General features: G+C 40.0%; 1 protein-coding gene across 1 annotated transcript in view; it reads left to right on the top strand.

The window, feature by feature from the left end:
- Positions 1-24,380, top strand: part of SPPL3 (signal peptide peptidase like 3) — a 140,170-nt gene that overhangs the window by 98,314 nt on the left and 17,476 nt on the right. The window contains exons 3-6 of the mRNA XM_044673955.1: positions 2,185-2,273; positions 16,196-16,315; positions 18,134-18,212; positions 22,223-22,335. Coding sequence (XP_044529890.1) covers positions 2,185-2,273; positions 16,196-16,315; positions 18,134-18,212; positions 22,223-22,335 — 401 coding nt within the window. The remainder of the gene's footprint in view (positions 1-2,184; positions 2,274-16,195; positions 16,316-18,133; positions 18,213-22,222; positions 22,336-24,380) is intronic.

Here is a 24,380-nt window from a genome sequence, read left to right as displayed (position 1 = left end):
GTCTCCCTCCACTCTTCCCTCCACCCTCCCAGAGTTGACAAGCAATTCCAATGGGTTTTACATGTATAATAACTCAAAACCTATTTCCATATTGTTCATTTTTGTAATAGAGTCATCTTTTAAAAACAAAACCCTAAATCATATGTTCATGTATATAAAGTAAAGAGCTTTCTACTTTTTCAAAAAAAACTTTGATTTGGGGGCAGCAGAGTAGCTCAGTAGACTGAAAGCCAGGCTTAGAGACAGGAGGTCCTGGGTTCAAATCTGGCCTCAGACACTTCCTAGCTGAGTGACCCTGCACAAGCCACTTAACCCCTATTGCCTAGCCCTCACTGCTCTTCTGCCTTGGAACCAAAAAAATAGTATTGATTCCAAGATGGAAGGTGAGGGTTTCAAATAAAATAAATTCTAAAAAACTTTTGCTCATACCCTCTTTATAACCTGTTCTCTTCCTACCTTCCTGGTCTTCAGACACTTTACTCCCCTCCATATAGTCTATGATACATCTGCACTAGCCTGCTTGCTGATTCACACATCTGATACCCCATCTACCCATGCATATGCATTGACTGTTCCAGCATGGAACTCCCAACTCTTCACTTTCCCAATGTCCTTCAGGATCAGCTCCAGCTCACCTGTCATAGGAGGATTTTCTCAGTCCTTCCCACATGCATGTTTCATCACTTCTGAGAATACCTACCATCTTTACTATATGTCCCTACCCCACTGATCTAATCAATTGCCAAATTTTGCTTCATAATATCCTTTTTCATAAGTCTTCAACCTGACTAAGTGCAGGCCCTCATCACCCCTCCTAAAGACTTTTGTGACAGCTTCCTAAAGGTCTCTTTACCTGAAGTCTCACCACTCTCAAAGCAATGCTCCTTAAACATAAATCTGACTGCTCTACTCTACCAATTCAAGTGGCTTCCTATTACTTCAAGGATAATATAAATTTCTGCCTAGCTTTTAAATTCCTTTATAATATGGCCCTAACCTATCTTCCCAACTATGTTGGATATTACAACCCACCCCACACTCTGAGATCCAGCTAGATTGACCTGCTCCATATCTTTGTACAGGCCATCCCCCATACATAAACTACATTCCCTCTTTACCTCTACCTCAGAGGCCCGTTCTTCCTTAAAGATGTTGGTCAAGTATCATGTTCCTAATACATCTAGCTCAGCTTTCTTATTTAGAGAGAATAAATATTCAGGTTGTCTTGAGTCCCGATCTGAAACTCATTTTAATCTAATGCCAGCTATATACATTTGTGTTCTTTCATCCAGTGATATTCCATTCCACCAGCTCCTCCCACTGGCCTCCTAGCCTGAACCACTTAATGTCTTGAGTGGTCGCCATCCCAAGGTCAAAGCTCTAGGGATATTGATCTCAGATATGGAATTTTAGAACTTCATGGAAATAAATGTGAAATACTTGTGTGTGATGTCCAGATCAAGGATATGATCACCTCTGTATGTAGCTATGGTGGGATAAAGGAATAGGTCTTTGGAAGTGAGAAAGTTGAGGAATTGGGAAGTTTGATTGTTGGAGAGAATAGCAATATGTTGAAGACCGCTAGTGTGAGGTTAAGAGTTGGGGGACAAAGGCTGTGAGCCAGGAACTACACTTTTAGTTAGCAAAGAGAGTGTCCTTGGGGGGTCAGCAGACAAACCACCAGGATCTTGATTGGGTGACAGATAATGGATTGACTGAACAAATATCCGAGGAAAAAAGATTGTTGAATGATTCAGATAGTAGTGGTAGAGCCTGAAAGCCACAGTGGGGGAGCAGGGAATATTCCTACTCCCCCACCACAACCAGTGAGTGAAAGTGGATCCAGAGCTGGAAGAGCAACCAGGGAGGCTGCAATGGGGTCGGTGTGTGATGGTCAGAGCATAGCAAATCCTGATACTGGGAAGGGGAAGGAGAATGGAGCTATAGCAATAGTATGGAGTCCTAATTCCAGCTGACTATCCTCAAGCTAGCTCTCGAGAAGAAACATTGGCACAACAAGAAAGGCCTGGCAAAACTGTTGAAAGGAGATCTTCCTGTTCCTACGCCTTTCACATTCGGTCCAATTATTTCACAGTGGAGATTTCTGATCTTCTTTCATGATACAGATGCAGCTTATCACTTAAACTTGTTATTAAAATGAAGTGTTTTCTTTGTTTTCTACAGGTCCCTTAATATGGACTTCGAGAATCAAGATAAGGAAAAAGACAGCAACAGTTCCTCTGGGTCTTTCAATGGCAATAGCACTAATAATAGTAAGAAATCTAATAGTAAACTTTCATACATCCACCTTTCTTCATTTGGTCCTTCTACCCCAAAGTTGGTCATTTCCCAGGTTCATAGAATGTAGGTCAGTCATTTTTTTTAAAAATCTGTGTGATCTGGTTTGTTTTGCTATCATCAGAACTACAGTACTTAGAAATAATGTGTCTAAAACTGATTTTGCTAAGACACTGAAGTCTCATAAAAAGCTTATCTGCGTCACCTTGATTCATCCAAGCTTTTCCTCAACTGCCATAAGTTTGCAGTGAGCTAACAGGTGGTGGTGGGCTTCCCGGTCAAACCATGCATCACCGTAATTATTTTAATGGAGAGAGCTCCTCTCAGTGGTATCATCTTCCGAGTAATTCCTAAAACTACAACACAGCATTTTTCTTCCTAGCAATTGCTATTCTAAAGCTTTAAGTTGAAAGAACTGGCTGCGTTCTGCTCAGAGGGAGAGACACGCTCCACTCCTGCCCATTGTAGAAAGGACACTGGAGGAGGGTCAAGAGACTCTGTATCTGATGTCAGCCAACAAGGCTTAATGAGCACATTACCTACAGGGCACTATGACTGATACCAAAGAAACAGGAGTGTAGAATCTAGGAGGGAATGGTGATACCTGACATTTGAGAAGCAGCTTGGTAGAGTCACTGCAGAGCCAGGTGTCTCTGGGTAAGTCATTTTGTTATTGTTAGGAGTCCCTCATCCTGATGAAATCGTAGGTCCATCACAAACACCAAACCAACAAAAACAACGTTTTCGTTTCTGTAGAACTTTAAAGTATGAGGAGCACTTTACATCTTATAGCTCATTCGAACCTTACAGTAAGCCTCAGATGGGGACTACAGATATTTTGTTCATTTTACAGACAAAGGAATCAGGGCTCAGCCAAGTTAAGTGAGTTATCCTTGGTCACAGGGATAGAATTTGAACTCAGGTTTTCTCAATTTTAAATCCAGTAGTTTATGTCTCTTCAGCCTTCTAAAGCTGTCCCAGACAGCCTTCTAAAGAAAACCCAGGAGTACGTAAAAGAGTTGGAATATAAGCACAATTGCATGATAGTATCTACACTGCAGCCACAGTACTGAATAAATGTTAAGCCTTCATGTGATCAGCATGGAATCAGGGCAGTCTCAGAGAAACCTTTCTAGAGCAGGGGAGTCTGGACATGAGTTTCAGCATAGAGGAGGAGGTGAGAAAGCATTAGAGATGGGAGGATTACAAACAGACATCCAGCCACTGAAATGAGCAGGTGTTCTTGTTCGTTTATTTTTTAATCATTACCTTCTGTCTTAATGTCAATTCTGAGACAGAAGGGCAAGAGCTAGGCAAATAGGATTAAATGACTTACCCAGGATCACTCATCTAGGAAGTATCTGAGGTCACATTTGAACCCAGGTTCTTTGACTCTAGGCATGGCACTATCCACCATGTTACCTAGCTGCCCCTGAGCAAGTCATTTTAAACCCTCTAACTCAGCCTTTCAGTCATTTTATACCTTCTAACCCAGCCAGCAAGCATTTACCTGCTTTGTGCCAAGCACTGTGTTAGGTCCTAGGGATCCCATTACAAAGACTGAAGCTCCTCTTCTCTAGGAATTTTACATTCTATAGGATCATAGTTTTAGAGTCAAGATAGACATTGGAAGATTTCAAGTGGACCCTTTTTTCATTTGAAGATGAGCCTGGTTGGTCTGGAAGGCACTGTTATCGCATCTTAAATAGTGAGCAAGAAAGAACCTTAAAAATCCTCTCATAAAAATCTTATCATTTTACAGCTGAAGAAGCTGAGACCCCAGTGTAATGAGGAATTAGGTAGTGAGATCTGGCCTAAAATACTGAGATCTTATTTGTTCTGGTTAGCAGGAGGAAACTTCCTTGGGTTTTTTTAAGCTGGGGAATATTATAATGAAAATGGTGTTGGAAAAGGTTATTTTCTTAGCTGCTGTGAATCAGATTATAGTGATAAGAGACTAGCAGACTATCTATGTTCTAGACCTCACAGTATACAGTCACATAACCTTTTTGCCTCAATTCTATTAGCTGGTAAAGTTCAGCCTTCCAGATTACAAGTAGGTAGAGTTTTAGCTGTTGTAAGCATGCCGTTTAGCAGAATGACAATGTGACAAGCACAAAAAATAGCCACCAAATTATATAAAAGTTTATCCATTGTTTTCTTAAGTTTATAGTATAACGGTGATCTCTGCCTAGGAAAAAAGTTTCTCACTACAACGTTTAAGAAACCAGTTTAGAACAGACCATCCTAGTGAGCTAGTAGAACCAAACTATGGCAGAGCTTTGAGAGAGCAGTGTGCTACCTGCTGTGAAAAACCATTTCAAGTCTCTTGTTGCCCAGAATGCAGAGAATTAATATAAATTTTATAAATCTCGTATGAAATGTGTATCTATCTCTTCATCCAGTCCATAAACCCAAGAATCTGGACTCAGAAGCAAGTCATTTCCTCTTTGGTCCTCTATGATCATGGTTGCTCATTGCATTGATGAGCAGAGTTTTTGAATCTTCAAAGTTTCCTGTATGATATTGTTGTCGTTATATAAATTGTTTAGTTCTGCAGAACTCCCATCTCTCCATCTTCCCTGATTTCTCTGCAACCATCCATTTTGTCATTTCTAGGGGTACAATAATATCCCATTATATTTCTGTATCATAATTTCTTTATCCATTCCCCAATATATGAACACCCTCATAGTTTCTAGTTTTTGCTACTACAGAAAGAGCCACTTTAAATATTTTTTATGCAGATGGCTTCTTTTCCTCTTTCTTTGATCTCTAGGATATGTTTTCAGTGCTGGTATTGCCGGATCAAAGGATATGCAGTTTCATGTTTGGGCACAGTTCCAAATTGCCTTTCAGAGTAGCTAGACAAATTCACAGATCTACTAGCAGTAGATTACTGTACCTGCTTTCCTACAGCCAGAGCAATGTTTCTTAAGATTACATGTTGCCACTTATTTTGATCTTACAGTATGCTGTTATTCATTTTAGTTTCTTAAGGCAGAATTTGAGTCTTCTTATTCTCAAGTTCATTGCTGTATCTACTATGCTGTGCTGCCTCTTAATAAATCACCATCAAAAATCATTTGTTGAACATACACTCGGTTGGCTATAGAAATTTATCTTACCCTAGAGAGAAAAAGGGACAGGGATAAAAGATGGGGGAGGAAGGAACTGATAGAAAGGAATGCAGGCTTGGGGAGATGGTGCTCAAAAATAAACCATGTATTTGGAGTAATAGTGAAAGGAGAGAAAGAGAACAGTAAACAGGGTAAAAGGAAAATGAAGAGAAATACATAGTTAATGATCATAACTGTAAAGGTGAATGGGATGAACTTACCCATAAAACAGAAGCAGATAGCTGTGATCAAAACTTTGAAATCTCTTTATCGGATCATAACCTCATACCCTTCTATCTCGCCCTGTTCCTTACCCTTCCTAATTCTAAATTCTATTCTTCATTCTCACTGGAATCACTGTTCCCTCTGTCCCTCATTATTCTCCTAGACTAAAGTAGACTCATGCTTGAACCTCACTTCCCTAGATCTTCTGGTTAACAGACTCAACTGTCATCTACTCTTGAATCTTTGCCCTCTGTCTTATTGATACACCTTAACAGACTCTACCCCTACTTAAATCATTTACACTGTGTACCTCTCCCCATCCTGCTCTCAATTGCACTAAAAGGAAATGGAGGAAATTACAAAACTAAATTGAATTCACCACAAATTTATCTTTTCTAAACGCCAGGACAAGCTCAAGACAAGAACAGCCTCTTTTCCTTGAGAGACTCTATTCCACATCCCATGTTGTGCTAAACTTTTTCTCCTTCAGCCTCCCCTACCATCCTTCCTCCTTTCCTCCCTCTTGAGAGCCTTACTACATACTTGGCTGAGAAAATAGTGGCCATTCATCATGAGCTGCTTCTTCTCTACTTAAAATTTCTAGCCATTATCTTTCGCTCTCTTTTTTTGTAAGGTTTTTTTTTTCCCATTTACATCCATAAACCATTTTTGACATTTCGCTTTTTGGACACTCTCCCTCCTTACCCCACTCCCCCAAAGAGATAAATATTCTGATATAGATTATACCATTTCACTCTTTTCTTTACCCCCAATCTCTGAAGAGAGCCTCTTCACTGAGACCAACCTTGATCTCATTTCCTCCTATCTCTTCCCATAGATTGCCTTTTCCTTAGCATTTATCTCCTCATCTTTAATTTTTAATATCTCCTTAACTGCTGATTCCTTCCCCTCCACAAACTCGCCCAAGACTTCGCCTTCCTGGAAAAGCAAAAAAGCTCACCTAGATCCTGCTGTTCTCTCAAGCTGTCATAACTCATCTCTCCTTTCAAAATCACATTCCTAGAAGTTCTAAGTTGTAAATACCCATTGCCAGGCACTTGCTCTAGGCACTGCACAAAACTCAGTCCTGTACCCTTTTCCAGATTATCATTTTACAAGCTGGTGTCTTCACCAGGTCTCTTGGTCCTAATTGTCATCTCTGGGCAGATGACTCCCAGATTTTTATAAGTAGCTTTAGTCTGGCTCTTCAGCAGCAGTCACATATCACCAGCTGCTTATTAGATATTCCTAACTGGATTTCCCCTGGATATCTCAAACTCCGAGTGCTTCCTCGTTGTTCTTCACACACATACCATCTCCAGACTTATGAACATTTTCACTGACTGTTTCCCATGTCCAGAACTCTTTTCCTCCTCCCTTCCACCCCATCTCCACCTCTTGGCTTCTACTAAAGTCCCACCTTCTGCAAGAAGTCTTTCTCTTCAATGTCATGCCTTCCTTCTGTGGATTCTCTCCATTTTATCCTATCTATAGCTTGTACTTGCTACATGTGACATACTTGCTTACATGTGACAGACTGTGAGCTCCTTGAAGACAAGGACTGTCTTTTGCACAGTGCCTGGCACAGAGTAGATGCTCAATAAATGTTTATTGATTGTTAAGTCCAAAATTGAACTGATTATACTTCCTCCTTCCAAATTGCCCTGTTTCTGTCAAGAACACCGCCATCCATCCAGGCCCCAAGTTGTGCAACCTCAGCATTAACCCCTTACTCTCCTTCACCTCACATATCCAGTCAATTGCCAGCTGTCATTGTTTCTACTTCCACAATATTATGTCTCACATCCGTCCCACTCTTCTCTCATGGTCACTAATTCAGGTCCTCCTAATCTCTAGCCCAGAATTGGTCCCCTGACTCTAGGCAAAGTGATTTCCATCAATGCAGTCTGACCATGCCATTCCTCTACTTGGTAAGTTCCAGTGGCAGCCTGTTGTATGAGCACCTCTGTTTAGCTCATTAACCCTTTATGACCAGGTTCCAGGTCACCTACCCAGACCTCCAAATGTTACTCTCTTCCCACATTCTATATTCAAGCCAGCCTGGTCTTCTGATTGTTAATCCTACAGTTCTTTCTATCTTGTGTCTCCCCTCTGCTGCACTGGCCCTCTGTTTGTGCTCTGCCTCTTAAATCCCTTGGTTCCAAACAAAACTTCCTACATGAAACCTTCTCTGATTCCCCCTAGTTCCTACTGCTCCTCTCCCTCTTCCCAACCCTCTCCATCGCTCCCTGCCCCCTCCAAAAAAAAAAAATTACCTTGTATGTATTTTTATTTTTGTATATGTCTCCTCTGATAGAATGGAAATTCCTTGAAGATACTTTTACAAGACTGGACTATGTATGTCTGTCTATCAGAAATGGATGAGTGGGGCTGATATTAAGCTATTAATGCTTTAAACTGCACTAAAATCTTTGGGGAGAGGCAGCTAGTGGATTTAGAGATAGGAGATCCTGGATTCAAATCTGGCCTCAGATACTTCCTAGCTGAGTAACCCTGGGTGGGCAAGTCACTTGACCCCCATTGTCTAGCCCTTACCATTCTTCTGCCTTAGAACCAATACACAGTTTTGACTCTGAGATGGAAGGTGAGGGGTTTGGGTGGGTGGGTGGGGATATCTACATTCAGTCTGAGATGTCTGAAAAGCATTTGGAGATGTGAAGTTGGAAGTTGGTAGAGAGATTGGAGCAAGAAAAGTAGATTTGAAAATTCATTCGCTTATCTTTATACTTATCTCCAATAGAATATAGACTCCTTGAAGATAGGGATTGGTCATGAAATCAGTATAGAAGTTGCTAAAATCCCCATGTGAAGCAGTGCAGAGGCCGATCACTCAGACAGCTTCTAGCCTCTCTGCTACCCCTCTAAAATTCCTGTCTACATCTAGAGGCAGGTACTGTGTGCTTTGACTCGGTCAAGACTGAAGGCCAGGAGCAGCTGGGTAGCTCAGTGGATTGAGAGTCAGGCCTAGAGAAGGGAGGTCCTAGGTTCAAATCTGGCCTCAGATACTTCCCAGCTGTGTGACCCTGGGCAAGTCACTTGACCCCCATTGCCCACCCTTACCACTCTTCTGCCTTGGAGCCAATACACAGAAGTTAAGTTTTAAAAAAAAAAAGAAAGACTGAAGGCCAGTCGTGTCACTTACACAGTGATTGATGCCTGAATACCATTCCTGAACTGCAGCCCCTTAAATTGCAGATCTGAGTTCTTCGTGTCCATGAAAGCCATGGCAACTTCAGGTTGTCTTTTCAAACAATGTGATTTTACCAATTGTTGATGCGAGTCGTGCCCTATTTATTTGTACAGTGTCCTATTCAAGGCAATGCTAGTGAGTCAACTGAGTGAACTCCTCAGGACAGACTGTGGCTAGGAATGCTCAGATGAGATTGAATATTCCATGCAGTAATTCAACTCAAGAAACCTTAACTGTATATTGTGAGTGCAACACTGAAACAGGATGTGCCGTGATATTCTTGAGTATCTCTCAAACCCTTTGTGTTTATCCAGTATAATAGAAGAGTGCATCCTTGGAACAATCCCTGTTTTAATACTTCGAGGGGGGGAGGGTGAGACATAGAAACTTAATTTCTTCAGCTAGAGAAGATCCTTGACTAAATCTTAAGCTTCTTTGTATCTAGCACAGTGCCTGGCAAAAGTGCTCCCTGTGTGTCTCTTTATTAAAGTACATACAGTAACTTATTTGCTGTTCAAGTTTAAGTATTCATAATTAAATTTGTATATGGAAGTAAATAGTATCCTTTTTTTTTAATTTTTAAGTATTTTTCCGTGTTTACATGATTCATTTTCTTTCCCTTCCCTCTTCCCTCCCCACTCCCAGAGTCAACAAGCAGTTCCACTGGGTTGTACAAATGTTTCACTTGATACTTCATTTCATATTATTCATTTTTGCTATAGAAAAATCTTTTAAAGTCTAAACCCCAAATCACTTTCCCATAAATAAATGTGATAAGTAATGTCATATGTTTTTCTTTTGCATTTCTACTCCCATGGTTCTTTCTGTCAATGTGGTTAGCATTCTTTCCCATAAGTCCTTCAGGAGTGTCCTAGCTTATTGCATTGCTACTAGTAGCAAAGTCCATTACATTGGATAGTTCCACAATGTTTTAAGAAATAATAGTATTCTTAATAAATTGTCCAACAGTATGTATATGTTCTGCTAGTACTTTACTTTAATGAACACTTGACATCATACCTGACTATAATTTTAAATCCTATTAGCTTTCATTCTGGAATATTTTCAGATGAAAAATTGTGATTTCCTTTATAGACCCATTTTCATGTTGCTTTATAGTCCATTTTCATTGTTGTTCAACCATGTTCAGTCATGTCCATCTCTTTTGTGTGACCCCATTTGGGGTTTTCTTGGCAAAGATACCAGAGAGGTTTGCATTTCCTTCTCCAGCTCATTTTTTACAAATGAGAAAACTGAGGCAACAGTAAAGTGACTTGTCCAGAGTTACACAGCTAAGTGGCTGAAACCAGATTTGAACTCAGAAAAATGATTCCAAGCCCAATAAATTAAATGTTTTAAATTTTTAAAAACAAAGAGTTTTTAATGGTAAATGAAAAATTTTCTTTCTATTCTCTAAAACCAACATCTTCTGTCTTTAGAATCAATACTAAATAATTAGTTCTAAGACAGAAGAGCAGTAAGTGCTAGGCAATGGGGAGTTAAAGTGATTTGCTCAGGGTCAGAAAACTAGGAAGTAGCTGAGGTCAGATTTGAACCCAGGATCCTCCTGCCTCTAGGCCTGGCTCACTATCCACTGAGCCATCTGACTGCCCCTCCTTTCCATTCTAAGCTTAAAGCTTAAGTTTTTGTCATTAAATTTAAGTTTCTTATAATTTGAGAATGTCGTTCTCACCCTCAATTTTTAAGTATCCTATTACATACCTATAAACTTTTCTGTGCTGATTTTCATGTGTGTTGTATATTTGTCTGTATAGATAAAAGCTGACATGGGAGCTTATATACACAGATGGATCCTTGTGATTTCACTTTGGACCAGAGGATTTTAAGGGCCCTTCTACTTCTAAATCCAATTTATTTTCCCGAAAACCTGGCCCTACAAATTAAAGGAGAAATCTTAACTTTCTTCTAGGCACTGGCTTTAAATATACTCTGACTTGCACAACTGATTTGAGATAATTTGCACTTAAAAAAGTAGAGAGGGTGGAGCTTTTAATATAGATAAGGCTCATACCACTGCTGGGTTTATATCCCAAAGAGATCATAAGGGGAAAGACTTGTACAAAAATATTTATAGCCGCATTCTTTGTGGTGGCAAAAAATTGGAAAATGAGGGGGTGTCCTTCAGTTGGGGAATGGCTGAACAAATTGTGGTATCTGATGGGGATGGAATACTATTGTGCTAAAAGGAGCAGAACCAGGAGAACATTATACACAGAGGTGGATACACTGTGTTACAGTTGAATGTAATGCATTTCTCAACTAGTAGCAGTGCAATGACCCAGGACAATTCTGAAGGACTTATGAGAAAGAACTCTCTCCACATCCAGAGGAAGAACTGTGGGAGTAGAAACACAGAAGAAAAACAACTACTTGATCACATGGGTTGATAGGAATATGATTGGGGATATTGACTCTAAACCCTAGTGCAAATATCAATAATATGGAAATAGGTCTTAATCAATGACACATGTAAAACCCAGTGGAATTGAGTGTTGGCCATGGCAGGGGGGGTGGGGGGAAGAGAGGGAAAGAACATGAATCTTGTAACCATTTAAAAACAGTCTTAATTAATTTAATGCCCCAAATTAAAAAAAAAAAAAGATAGATAAGGATTTTATTAAGCTCTTAGCATGTGCCAGACATTGTGCTAAAGAGGGAGGGAGTGTGTGCAAATGGAAAGGTCCTCAAGAAGTTTACATTCTAGCATGAAAGACAGCCATAAAGGTGTGGGGGTGGAGGGTTGGCATAATGTTGTGAAGATGACTGGGAAATGGGAAGCTAAGGCAAAAGCATTGGGCATCTCAGGGGCAGAGTCCATAGTTCTTGTGAGGGGGGAGAAAGAAAGGGATAATGAAAGCTGGAGAGGTGGTTGCAAGTAGTCTAGATGGTCCAGATGGTGTGATTTTGTTTCTGGTGAGATGAGGCAAAAGCCCTGATTATAGAGTCAAGAGGAGCTTCACGATGAAGAGACACCCACTTAACAGTGACACAGTGCTTGACTGTTGCCTGTTTTTAATGATATCTGACTTAGATCATCTTTGAGTTTTCTGCATCATTGCATGATAAAAACATATCACACAGGCTGTGTGAGAGATAGGACTTAGACTTGGTTCTTCTTCCAAGGCTGGCCCTCAAGGAACTATGTACTAAGGTAAGTGGGGGTGGCTGTGTGCAGTAGGGCTCACAAAGGGCTTCTGTGCTGGCTCCCACAACCATCATCCAAGGGAGCAACCCTATCCCTGAGACTACCAGCTCTGCTTCCAACCCCGTCTGCCACCATAGCCATTATTACGAGAAGCAGCCTCTTGGAGAAAGGGCCCACCACTAGTAGCTGACCCATTGCCACAGATAAATAGGGAGACAGAGAGTCCAAGAACAGCAGCACTCTCCATATCACCAATTCTGTATCCAGCCTGCTCCCACAACCATCACTGGATATCACCCTTGGCCAAACCTGGCTGCTGGTGGGGCAACTGGGTAGCTCAGTGGAGTGAGAGTCAGGCCTAGAGACAGGAGGTCCTGGGTTCAAATCTGGCCTCAGCCACTTCCCAGCTGTGTGACCCTGGGCAAGTCACTTGACCCCCATTGCCCACCCTTACCAATCTTCCATCTATAAGACAATACACAGAAGTACAAGGGTTTTAAAAAAAAAAAAAAAAACCCTGGCTGTTGCCTCCCGAGAGGCTCAGCAGTCGTACCTATTGAAATATTGAAAAGAAAATTCTCAACACCAAGGTCCTTGGCACCATCAAATCTAGCACCTGAAACTGAGATGGGTTTAATAATGAAAATGACATTGAAGAAGAAGCACACCATGTTACTCTCATATGTATTGGCTTTCTATCACCTCTGAGATAAAATAGAAACTCCACAAATTGGCATTTAGAGCTTATGTGGTTCTTTTTGTTCTATAAAATGGGAATAATACTAGCAAACTGCAAACCTTGTTGGGAAGGAAGTGCTTTATAACTCTCCAAGCCCTATAGACATAAGAGTTGTGATTCTTTTCCATCTCCTCAGGGCTTTTTCATCTGCTGCCCCCATTCCACCACTTATTTGCTGGTTTCCTCATTTCTTTATGCCTAATCATACTGAAATGGCCCCAATATAAAATCATCAGTTTTGCCTTATACTTAGGATCATGTCATTTTTATCTTTGCATCCCCAACACCTAGTATTAATACTTTATATTAGTCAGTGCTTAATATATTTGCTGAATTGAACTGACTCCATTGTAAAAATGAAGGTAATTCAGAGTCCTTGGCATAAAAATAGTATAATTCTTTAGTTACAGGGTCTCAGTAACAGACCAAAAAGGCTGGACCCTGGACCCCCACACTTAAGAGAATGGGCAGGTTTTTATTTGGGAAATTACATAGGGTTTCAGATGATCTTTAACACACATATTCTTCTGTTTTCTTATGTGGCTATAAATCCTAGACTACCATGGTTTTAGAGAACTCCAACCTGCAGGTTACCCCAAGGACCACAGAGAGGCCTCAATGAGAATATGTAAATGGTAGCATGTTACTTAACTGATGATGATTTCCATGAAATATAAAAGACCAGTCTACCCACAAGCATTTAAGTACCTACAGATACCAGGTAGTATTCTAAATGCTGAGAATGTAAAGAACCCTACTCCCACCCTGCCAAAAAAAGTCCTAACCTTTAAGGAGCATATATCCTACCAACTGCATATATATCTGTAAGAAATACAGATTTATACAAACTCTATATAAGGTGATTTTTTTCTTAGGGAGCAGGAAGGCACTGGCAGTAGACGGAAGGTCAGGGAAGGGTTGCTAAGATGAGCTGTGAGATGCGAAGAGTTAAATTTTTGGTAGGAGTTGACAAAAGTGAGGAGAGCAGTTTGATATAACACAAAAACAGTTGTTTTGGAAGGAAGTTCAGATATGAAATAGAAAGGAGGAAGGTGAGATTATTCCTCTAATATCTTATAACTATATCTAAGATCCTAATCCTAACTCAAATTTCTAAAAAACCCTGTTCTAACTGCCTTAGAGGGCACAGATTAGCTACCTAAGCTGATCAATAAACATTAATTCACGTACACCCTTCTTAAATCCGGTTTTCTATCCAAACTGTCAGAAGTAAACTGTCAGTTCCTCTTGACTGAGAGAGACCAACACAGACCTCATCCTCTCTAAAAAACTAGAGAAAAAGAAGCCCCCTCTCTTAACTGTTTCTTTCTTATTTACTTTTCTCATCTCTTAGGTGACATAAACTTTAGCTCTTAGCTAACTCTTACTTAGAAATGTTTCTGTTCCTGCCTCTTTTCTGCCTCTTAAAGAGACAGAGGGAGAGATTAAGAAAAGACGGGGGAAGAAAATACCACAGGTATTGGGGACAACCTGAGCTGCAACAGAAGAGACTGGAAATGTAATGTTTGTCAATGAGGCAGCCAGTCTGGTCTGGGTAACCTACAGCATACATAAAGGAGAACAATGTGCATTAGGCCTGGAAACTTGGGCATGAACTTGAAATGCCAGAGAGATCCCAGTGAGGTCTTGGAGCGTCTTTCTTGGGAAGGGGCATGACCAGACCTGTGCTTTAGGACTGTCACTGATTGCCCAGTGAAGTATGGATTTAAGGAAGAGACCAATTAGGAGCTGTTTCTATAGTCAGACAAAAGGGTTGATGCCTAGAACTAAGGTGGTAGCCATATTGGGAGAATTCAGATGGAAAGGAGAGACATATCAGAGGGAGAATTGACAAGACTTGGCACCTGATTATCTGAAACGGAGGCATGAATGAGTCCCTAAGTGACTCAAAAGAATGGACATGCCCTGGACTTTTGTCCTGGGGAAAGCTGGAGGAAGGCAGAGTTTGGGGGATGTGTCAGAGCTAGGTAAGAGACAAGTTCAGTTTTGGACCTGTTAAGTTAAAGGTGCCTGTGGGGCATAAAGTTTGAAATGTCCAATAAGCAATTAATGATGGAGTGGAGCTCAGGATGAAGGCCAGGCCAGGGCTAGATAGATCTAGAAATCATCTGCTTGGAAATGATAGTCAAACCCATGAGACCGGATAATGTTACCAAAGGAGTAAATGTGGGGAGAGAGAAGAGAAAGAGGTTCAGCAAAGAGCCATGGAGAACTGTTACAGCTAGGGACCAAAATCTGGAAGAGGATGGAGCCAAGGCAACTAAGGAGGAATGATAGGCAGATAGGAATAGAACCCAGAGAGCTGACGGTCCCAGAAGAAAACAATTACCAGGACCAGAAGCTGTAGAGAAATCTCTGATTGGAAGAGGAAGTTTGGGCAGAGAGCAAGAGTGGCAGATGGGCAGCCCATGATGTTGAGACCAGGAGGCTTTGGTTGGAACCTCTTTGCAGGATTCATGGAAAGATGGACAAACTGCAGTGATGAGATCATAGATTTGGTGGCATTTACAAACCCTAGGCCATTCTCCTTTTCACTTTTCTGGTTCCTTTTCTTTCTTCCAACATCTCTTGTGCCATGTCTAGCTAGCTTTTCCTCTGGTATTTCCAGGGCTTTTGTCAGGTCTCTCCTTTACCCCCTTCAGCTTTTACCTATTTATATAAACATAGACATATCCATTTACCTGGCTCATGCTATCATAGAGCATTGATCGAGTAGATTAAATATAGTACTTGGGGACAGGAAGGCCTTTCAGATTCACCCTCTAGGGCTGCTAACTTACTGCATGACCACATGCAAGACCTCTTTTTATTTCCCTGGGTGGACCTCAGCTTCCTCAGCTGTAAAATAGAAATGATCAGATCTGCAGTGCCTCCTACACAGTCTTGTTGTGAGGTTCCAATAAGATGTACTCTGGAAAAACCAGTCATTATTGGAATGTAATCTTCTCAATAGCAGGCTCTGTTTTTATTTTTGTATCCTCAAAACTTTGCACATGGTAGGCCCTTAATGTTTACACTGAAGCTACTGTTAAACACAACCCTGTTTCCATCGAGAGCCTACTGTCTTCCCTGGGCAATTCTTAAATTATCTGTAGCCATGGGGAAAAGAGAATGTGAATAATTCAATCCATACAAAATCAGAAGTCATTTTAAAAGGGAGTTTTAGCTACTTCCCTCAATAGACCGTCTTACTGTATTCCTTGATAACAGTCAGATCAACTAGTTGGCATCTCATTGCCCCACCCCAGCCTCCTTTTGGGGAAGTTGTCCTTTATACATGTGATGAATAATAAGAAATAGAGAAGAAACAAAGGAGCTGACCAATTTACATACTGTATGATTCTGGGAGTGACCAAGCTTGGGTATGTTTTGTTTCCTAAGGGCCTAATGAAATGTGTCTTGTTTTTCTTTTGCAGGTATCCAAACTATTGACTCCACCCAAGCACTGTTCCTTCCCATTGGAGCCTCTGTCTCCCTTCTAGTCATGTTTTTCTTCTTTGATTCTGTTCAAGTAGTCTTTACAATATGTACAGCAGGTAAATGGTTCTCCCTGTTTATTTATGGTTCTAACATTGAAAGGAAAAAATTTGGCTTTCTTCTCCAAGGATAAAAATGCACTTGTGTAGTATATGGTACAAGTTTTTATTTCCATGAAGTCTGACTCCTCAAGTATTTATTCATGGAGATAATTTATAATAACTTAGGCATTTGGCTTTTCTTTTTTAATTTGGGAGGATAAAAGAGGGGAGGATTGACAAGGTTGTTAGGGATAGAATAACCCCCAAAAAAAGGAGAGGAAAAAAGAGGGTCATTTAAACATTTTCTTTAAGAATGCTAGAAAGGAACTGAAGGAGGGCCATGAAGAATCAAAGCAGGACAGTTTTGAAACTTACATATTGAATTTATTATATATTTAAAAAGAAAAGCAAGCCTTAAATACTAGACAGTTTCATTTATAGGCCTTGTTTTTTCTGTTCTATGTATATGGAAATGCCCATTTGGGTTGGTGTTTAATTTCAGAATAAAAAAAATTAATAATAACTTAAGCCCTTGCTCCTATACTTATCTGTTCAGAGCTGCCAAAAGACAAAAAGAACAAGGAGAAAATTCAAGCAGGTGAGAATTAATGACAGAGAGAGAGAGAGTTGTATGTGGCCTTAGTTGTGTTAATACACTTCCAGTTCCTTCCTAATGATTCAGACATGCCTAAAAGTAACAATAATAGTAACCCTAATTATGCCAGTTGCCACTACAGAAAGGTGGCCCACCACTCTTTAATTTTCTCCAGTCCTAGCCCATAGTAAGTTTCAGAGCCAGGACTAGGATTAGGCAAAGTAAACAGACTTTAAAGTCTCGCCCATGAGATTGGGGGAGTGGGGGAGGAGGGCATTGAAGGGTGTATTTTATCATTACCGTTACCCTGTGTACCGTTTGCACATATGCTTAATACTAGAAATGTTTATCCTCTAAGGCATGTCCATATTTGTTGTATGATAAGTTGCAAATGTTATGATGATACTAGTGGGTACTAGATGATACTGGTTCAGTTAACAAATCGGGCACCCCTGTCTGCCTTGATGTGCTGATGAGTTAAGGAGGCAACCAGTGAAACTGCCCGGCTACTTACTTCTTTAACCATCTGTTTTCCTTCTAGGTGGTAATGGGAGATTGTATAACTCCTGGCCAAACTCAGAACACCCAAAGGCATCCCTTTGGGTAGTTGATGGTCAGTCTTCTACCTAGCAGCTTTGTTTTTTAAGCACAATACGAAACGATGTAGCCAGAGAGAATCCATTGCCCTAACTGATAAGCAGTGTGAAACGGTGAAAGAAAGATTCGAGAGGCTAAAACTCTGTGTCTGGGCTCTGCTTCTTAACTTCCAGTGTGAACATGGACAAGCCACTTGACCTCTGGTATCTCGGTTTCCATCTCTGTAAAGTGTTTTCTTCCAGCCATGTCTGACTCTCCATGACCCTGTTTGGGGTTATCTTGGGAAACATCCTGGAGTGGTTTGCCATTTCCTTCTCCAGCTCATTTTACAAACTGAGGCCAACAGGGTTAAGTGACTTGCCCAGGGTCACATAGCTAGGAACTATCTGCAGTTAGATTTGAATTCAGGTCTTTCTGATTCCAGACCTGGTGCTTTATCCATATTGCCACTAATGGGGAGGCTACATGAGCTCTAGAAAGAGCCCTTCCAGTGAGAAAGCTGTTATCCTTACATTGACTTTTTTTTTTGAGTTTCCTTACCTTAGGACAGACAATAGTTGTGGGAATAGCTGCATTGTAGGGAGGCTTTGTTTTGTGTCAGGGCAAGCAGACAAGTGTATTAATATTGTATTTTCTTTCTCTAGTTCTTGCAACGATCGCTTTTGCTTTTCTTCTTCTCCCGATGTGCCAGTATTTAACACGACCCTGTTCACCGCAGAACAAGTAAGGGCTTATATGGTGTTTTGTTGTTATTGTTATTATTTAATTAAATGATATGCTTCTCTTTGCTTTTCTCTCACATTTGAAAATAACCACCAAGACACATGAGTGTTAAAAGCCTGTGTTTGCTGGAAGTACCCCAAAAGTTTGCTCCCTTTCCCTTTGAAGTCATAAAATTATTGCTTCCTGATGAACCCAGTTGCAGCTGTGGAAATAAAGATATATTTGGGGAAGTTGGGGTCATCATAATGTGCTTCCCTTTTGAAATTTAGAGTCTCAGAGCTTGGAATAATGGCTATTGAATGTGAACATTCTCCTTTCTAGGACTTAATATATAGGGACTGTAATGATAAAATTCTCTATAGACTGTATATTTATTTAGAATTACTTATTAGTAAAAGTTAGAGACAGAGAAAGGAGAGAGAGAGGGAGGGAGAGGGAGAGGGATCACCAGGTCACCCTAACTTAAAAAAACGCTTCCATGCTTACCTAACTGCAGCTCAAGCAGAGCATTAAACCCTCCAGAGAAGGAAGAGAGTGGCAGGGCTCATGCTTGTGTCCCCTTTCTTCTAAGGCCAATGACATCACTCCTTCTGCATCTCTGATTGGCCAGGCTTTAACCTCAGGTCAGGCCCCGAGTCCTGACTTCCAGACATGTCACCCATCTCACAGCCCCTTCCAAAAAGCCTTTAGTCACATGACTCACTGACATCCCATCATTATAAACAGGTACAATTAAGGGGTTTTCAAACAGAATAAGTGGGTACAATTTATATTCAGTTCCCTTTCTGGTGGTAGAAGTCAAATAGACCTTCTGTCCTTTGCTGCTTAAGGAAACGGGTTTTGACCACTTATATTTAATTTAATCTTAATGTTATACAGTTTTCCCCTATAAATTGAATTCCTAGTTAATATTTGAACCATCTCTTTTTTTTTCATGCATTTAAGTATTTAAATAAATAAAATATTAGCAGAAAGGCCACAAGAACTTATTTTTTAAAGTTCATTATGTGAATTCTTTGGATCTACACCATGAATGAAAAGATAACTCAACACTAAAGAAAACAATAACCATGGTTAAACAAATGGAAACAAAAAACCTCCATAAAACAGATACAGGAAAAGGCTTCATCAAAATGTAGCACTCTAATTCCTAAAATGATGTATTTAGTAATGAAAGGGATTTTCCTTAATCAAAAACCCTTAAATTCTAAGATTATTTTTATGTTTGTACATATATTTTTGTTGGTTTACTTATTTGTTCCTATTAGAAACATGTATGGTCAAGCAAAATAAATTCCTACATTGACCACACTTTTAAAAAAAATGTGCTGATAAGGGTTCATCCCTTTCTGTCAGGAGGTTGGTAGCAGGTTTCATTGTCTGGAATTGTGGTTGGTCATTACATTGATCTTTAATGTTTGTCTTTAAATGTTGTTACTACTATATAAATTGCTCTTCTGGGTCCCATGAGCAAAAAGATGACAGACTAGACATTTTCTCCGGTCCCTGTGATCTTTCCTCCCTCTCAAGTATCTTCACCCTATACCTTTCACTGACTGTGTATGTAAGCTCACTCAGCACTCCACCTCCCACTCCATCAGCAGAGGCCACACTAACGACCCCAAGGATACCACACAGGCTTACGTCGAGCCCCACTCCCCACCCCACGCCCCGTTTTAGTGCCATGGCCACGGAGAGGCTGGCTCCAGGCTGTGGAAGTTTGCTCAGGCCTTGACAGCCACCTTAGCTACAGCATCTCGGGCACAGAAGCTTGTTTGGGGTTATTACCCACAAGCACCAGTGTTGCAAAGCTCTGAGCCATTGGTACTGGGAAAGCAGGCTTTGAGCTACTGGTGCTAGGCCAGAGAACTGAAGAGAGGAACCTGGGACAGGTCACTGTGATGAGACATGGTACACGTGGGGAGCTGAGGGAAAGAGCTCAGCATCCAGCTGGGGCCAGTTCTGGCTACCCAAAAGTCATTGGAGCAGAGACTGAGGCCAGTGAATATGAATTGTTTAGAATGGGAGGAGGCCGAGATGCTCTGAGATCTAGCCTTGAGGGAAATCATCATCCAAGGAGAAGGAATCTGAAAGTTAGTGATAAGCAAAATAAGGAGGGGGAAAGACTGGAAATACCAAAGATTTGAAGAAGAAGAAGAAGAAGACCTTGAGCATAAACAGATAAATCAATCGGAAAAAAAACAGTAACAAGAGAAGACAGGGTCTCCAGATCTAATCAACAAGTTCAAATGTCTGAATAAATGGTTCAATGCTCGCTGAGACAGAGGAGCTTGTAGAATTTGAGGAGACCATGGAACTACTGTGTAGTTCAAAAGAGAAATGAGAATTATAAATGCAGAATTTATGTCCTGCAAAGCAGAAATAATGAGCAGAACAGGAAAAATTTGAATCTGCAAGGTCAAACCTCACCAAAGAAGCAAAAGAGAGAATACTAGTTGGGAATGCAAATACACAGAAGTGAATGGCAACCTAGAAGAAAAGAAGCAAAAAATAAGAATATTAAAAGAAAATATAGGGGCAGCTGGGTGGCTCAGTGTTTTGAGAGTCAGGCCTAGAGACAGAAGGTCCTAGGTTCAAATCTGGCCTCAGATACTTCCTAGCTGTGTGACCCTGGGCAAGTCACTTAACTGAAAAGAACAGCCCAGAACGTCTAACCATAGAAAATAAAATTCCAATTGAAAGAATTCACAAATGGGGGGTGGGAAGCACAAAACCCAAGACTGAAAATTCCAAGACACATAATGGTTAAATTTAATAAAAAAAATCTAAAAGCTATCAGGAGAAAAACTTTTCAAATACGAAGGAAAGGACATTCAAATAACACAAGACTATTCTGCACCTACTAGAAAAAGGAGAAAGGAATGGAACAAAATGTCCTAAGGGCACTGGAATTCAGGATGTAGCCTAAGGCAACCTATTCTGCAAATCTGAGGTTAACAAGATAGGATAAAAGATGGACATTCAGAGTTTGAAACATTTTTGGATAGAAAACCAGAACTGAAGAGTTCTGCTTGCCAAACAAGATGTATGCAGAAGGAGTGACTAAATGGCAGCAGACAAGAATGGTAACAGTAAGAATGACAACGGAAACCAGTAATATGCCCCATAATTGGGAAATGGCTAAACAAATTGGTGGTACTTCACTGTAATGGATATGATTGTGCTATAAGAAATGATGCATGTGATGAACTGAGAAACGTGAAAAGATCTATATGAACTGATGCAGAATGTTTGCAGGGACGATAACAGTGGAAAGGGAAAGACTGATAAACCAAGAAAGCAAAAGTTAACGCAACAAAATTATAATACAATATTATAATATATATGGAACTCATTAAATGAAAAGATAAAAGACACCCCAGCCCATCCCTTCATGGAGGCAGGAAGTCCACAGATGTTACCTTACACATTGTACACATTTTTGGACTTTTTCATTATATCAATTATTTGGACTGACTTTTTTCCTCCTTTTAAAAAATACCATATATCATGAGGAGAGGTATAACTGGCATAAGTATTATGATATAAAAAAAAATCTATAAAGGCTTTTTTAATCTCTTTAGTAGACTAATCTTACTAAAGCAATCAAAGTTCTCAGAAATTTCTTAAAGAATATAATAAATATTTTCTGTGTAACCTACTAAGTTTAAATTACTATTTTTCACTCAGGAAATGCTTAATAAATACTCTTTTATTCATTCATAAAGGGAATTTAATTGTTTGCTTTCCTCAGATATAATTTGTGTAGTGCCTGTTAATGCTCATGTTGATGGTTTGAGTTAAGGAGCCAGTTATCACGATGAGCTCAGGGATTTACCTGAACTTCAAGAAGACTCGGGTTGTTTGGACCAATAAGTGTTTTTTTATCTGTCACCTATAAAACATCTCGGTTCTTTTGCTATATTCTCAAATCACTGAACTTCTGTTCAGCATCTGACAGTGGTTCTGTTCATTAACTAACCCCCTTGGTGCTGATGGCTTGTTTCTAGGATTTCCTTTGGCTGCTGTGGACGTTTCACTGCTGCAGAGCTGCTCTCCTTTTCCCTTTCTGTCATGCTTGTCCTCATCTGGGTTCTGACTGGCCATTGGCTCCTCATGGATGGTGAGTAACTTTGCCAACATAACTTCACAATTCAGCCCCTCTCTATCTCTTTCTTCCTCATTTACCCAGTATTTGGGTAGTGGTACCCCTAAATCAGATTGACTTGACTCAGTGAGCCTACATGATAGATCCTGGGCTCTGGCTTGTTTTCTGGTTTTCAGAGTAGTTCTTGGCAATAAACCTGTTAACTCTTTTATGCTTTGTTTAATCCTTTAAAATCAGAGGCCATTTGAATCTTCCCATCTGAGAACTCCACAGTGTTTCCTTAATCTTCCTGGCTCTTCTTTCCATTTTATCACACCACTTTGGAGTGTTAGCAAAACCACCACTTGACAGATCTGGGCCACCAGAGCTACAATCCTTTTCCATTCTGTTTCTGCCTGATACCTAATTCCTGTGATGTGCCAAACATTTCACCAGACACCAAGGGCACAAAGAGAAAGGGGAAACATCCCTTATCCTCAAGGAACTAAGATTGTAGAAAGACAGGAAGGAATGTACATAGAAAATTAAATATAATAAAATATGGATACAGATTAATTTCTCTAGGGAGGTCACTAACAATGGGGAAAGAAGGGAAGTGGACAATGTAGACTTCTTTTAAGAAATGGCCCTGAACAGGCTTCTGAAGGAAACTAGATTAAGAGAGTACATTCCAGGAATGGGGCACAGAGAGATCAATTTGCTTGAAACATAATTTCAAGAGATTGAAGAGTGAGTATAGTTTGAGGAAGTTTAGATGAGGATAGGTAGTTTTTTTCCTAGGAGTTCATAAAAGTGGGAAACCTATAAGGTAACCTTAACAGAATCAAATGAAGATTAGGGGGAGGAGGATCTGGTCATGTTTGTAAGGAGCAGTAAAATAGGAGCCAGTGATTCAGAAATGGTGGGGAGGGCGGTTGTGTCTAAAGGGCCGCGTCTTGGAAGAAAAAGAGAGGACAATGGGATCAAGGACACAAGCAGAAAGATCATGCATGGAGAAGGGCTGCCTCTTCTCTAAAGCTAGAGTAAAGATAGAGAACTCAGTGCCACACATTGGGATGACTTAGAGCACATGTTGACTAGTGGGAGGACTGGGAAATTGAGGGATTGTTCTCTTTTGTCTTTGTACCCCTATCCTCTGTCACAGGGGCACAGAGTAAATGCTTATTATAATAGACATTCACTGAATTTAATTAATCTGAATGTACAATTAGGCACTAGATGGCACTCCTTTTGGATTCTTCCAAACAAAAAAAGACCGAACCTTGAAACAGTTATAGAGGTTATGTGTTAGTCTGTATTTTAGGTTTCCAGTCTTGATTATCCTGAACTTTATTAAAATGGCAAATAAGTTTTATGGCTTATTATCACAAGATCTTCCTGTTACATTATCATGAAGAGAAGGAAAGTGATCATTTGGTTCAGGACCTGTGTGCCCATCGTGTGTTTAGACACTGAAATGAAATGTGTAGAATTTCTGTCAATGACTTTTTTGTCATCCAAATTTCCCCTTATAATGGATAGATTGTTTCTGGAGGCTGATAATAGCCAAAATAACTTAAGTACCTTACAGAAAAGGAAAATGACTTCCAAATTCACACAAGTCAGAATGAAAGAATTTCTGTTGTCTGTTTAAGAGATATTATGCTCTGGTGGGAGAGAGTGGAAGATGCACAAAATTGTTTCAATATCTTGCAGGAGAATAACTTTTAGATAGAAGCAAAGTGAGGAAGGAGCATCAGCTTGATCAGCTATATGACTATTTAAACTAAGTTAATCACTTAAAACATATATTGTATTTTGTAAAATATTAACAAGATTATTACTTTAGATCACAGATTAACTACTTCTACAATTGTATCCCCTGAATCTCATCTGATGAACTGGCTTTTTGATAAACAAAGAAAAGCTTAGAATGTGTTTTCATTGACAAAGGCATTTTGGAATGCCTCTTTATATTGTTCCTTCTTTTTCTATTTGAATCGACCTGGAAAGGATTTACAGTGTGAATTATTATTTTTAAATTACTCTTCAATATTGATCAAGTCACTTAATAAAATTCT

Source organism: Gracilinanus agilis, chromosome 1, assembly GCF_016433145.1.
Source record: "Gracilinanus agilis isolate LMUSP501 chromosome 1, AgileGrace, whole genome shotgun sequence".
NCBI classification, from domain to species: Eukaryota; Metazoa; Chordata; class Mammalia; order Didelphimorphia; family Didelphidae; genus Gracilinanus; species Gracilinanus agilis.
Note: the sequence above shows the minus strand (reverse complement) of the source record. Positions and strands in the feature narration are given on the sequence as shown.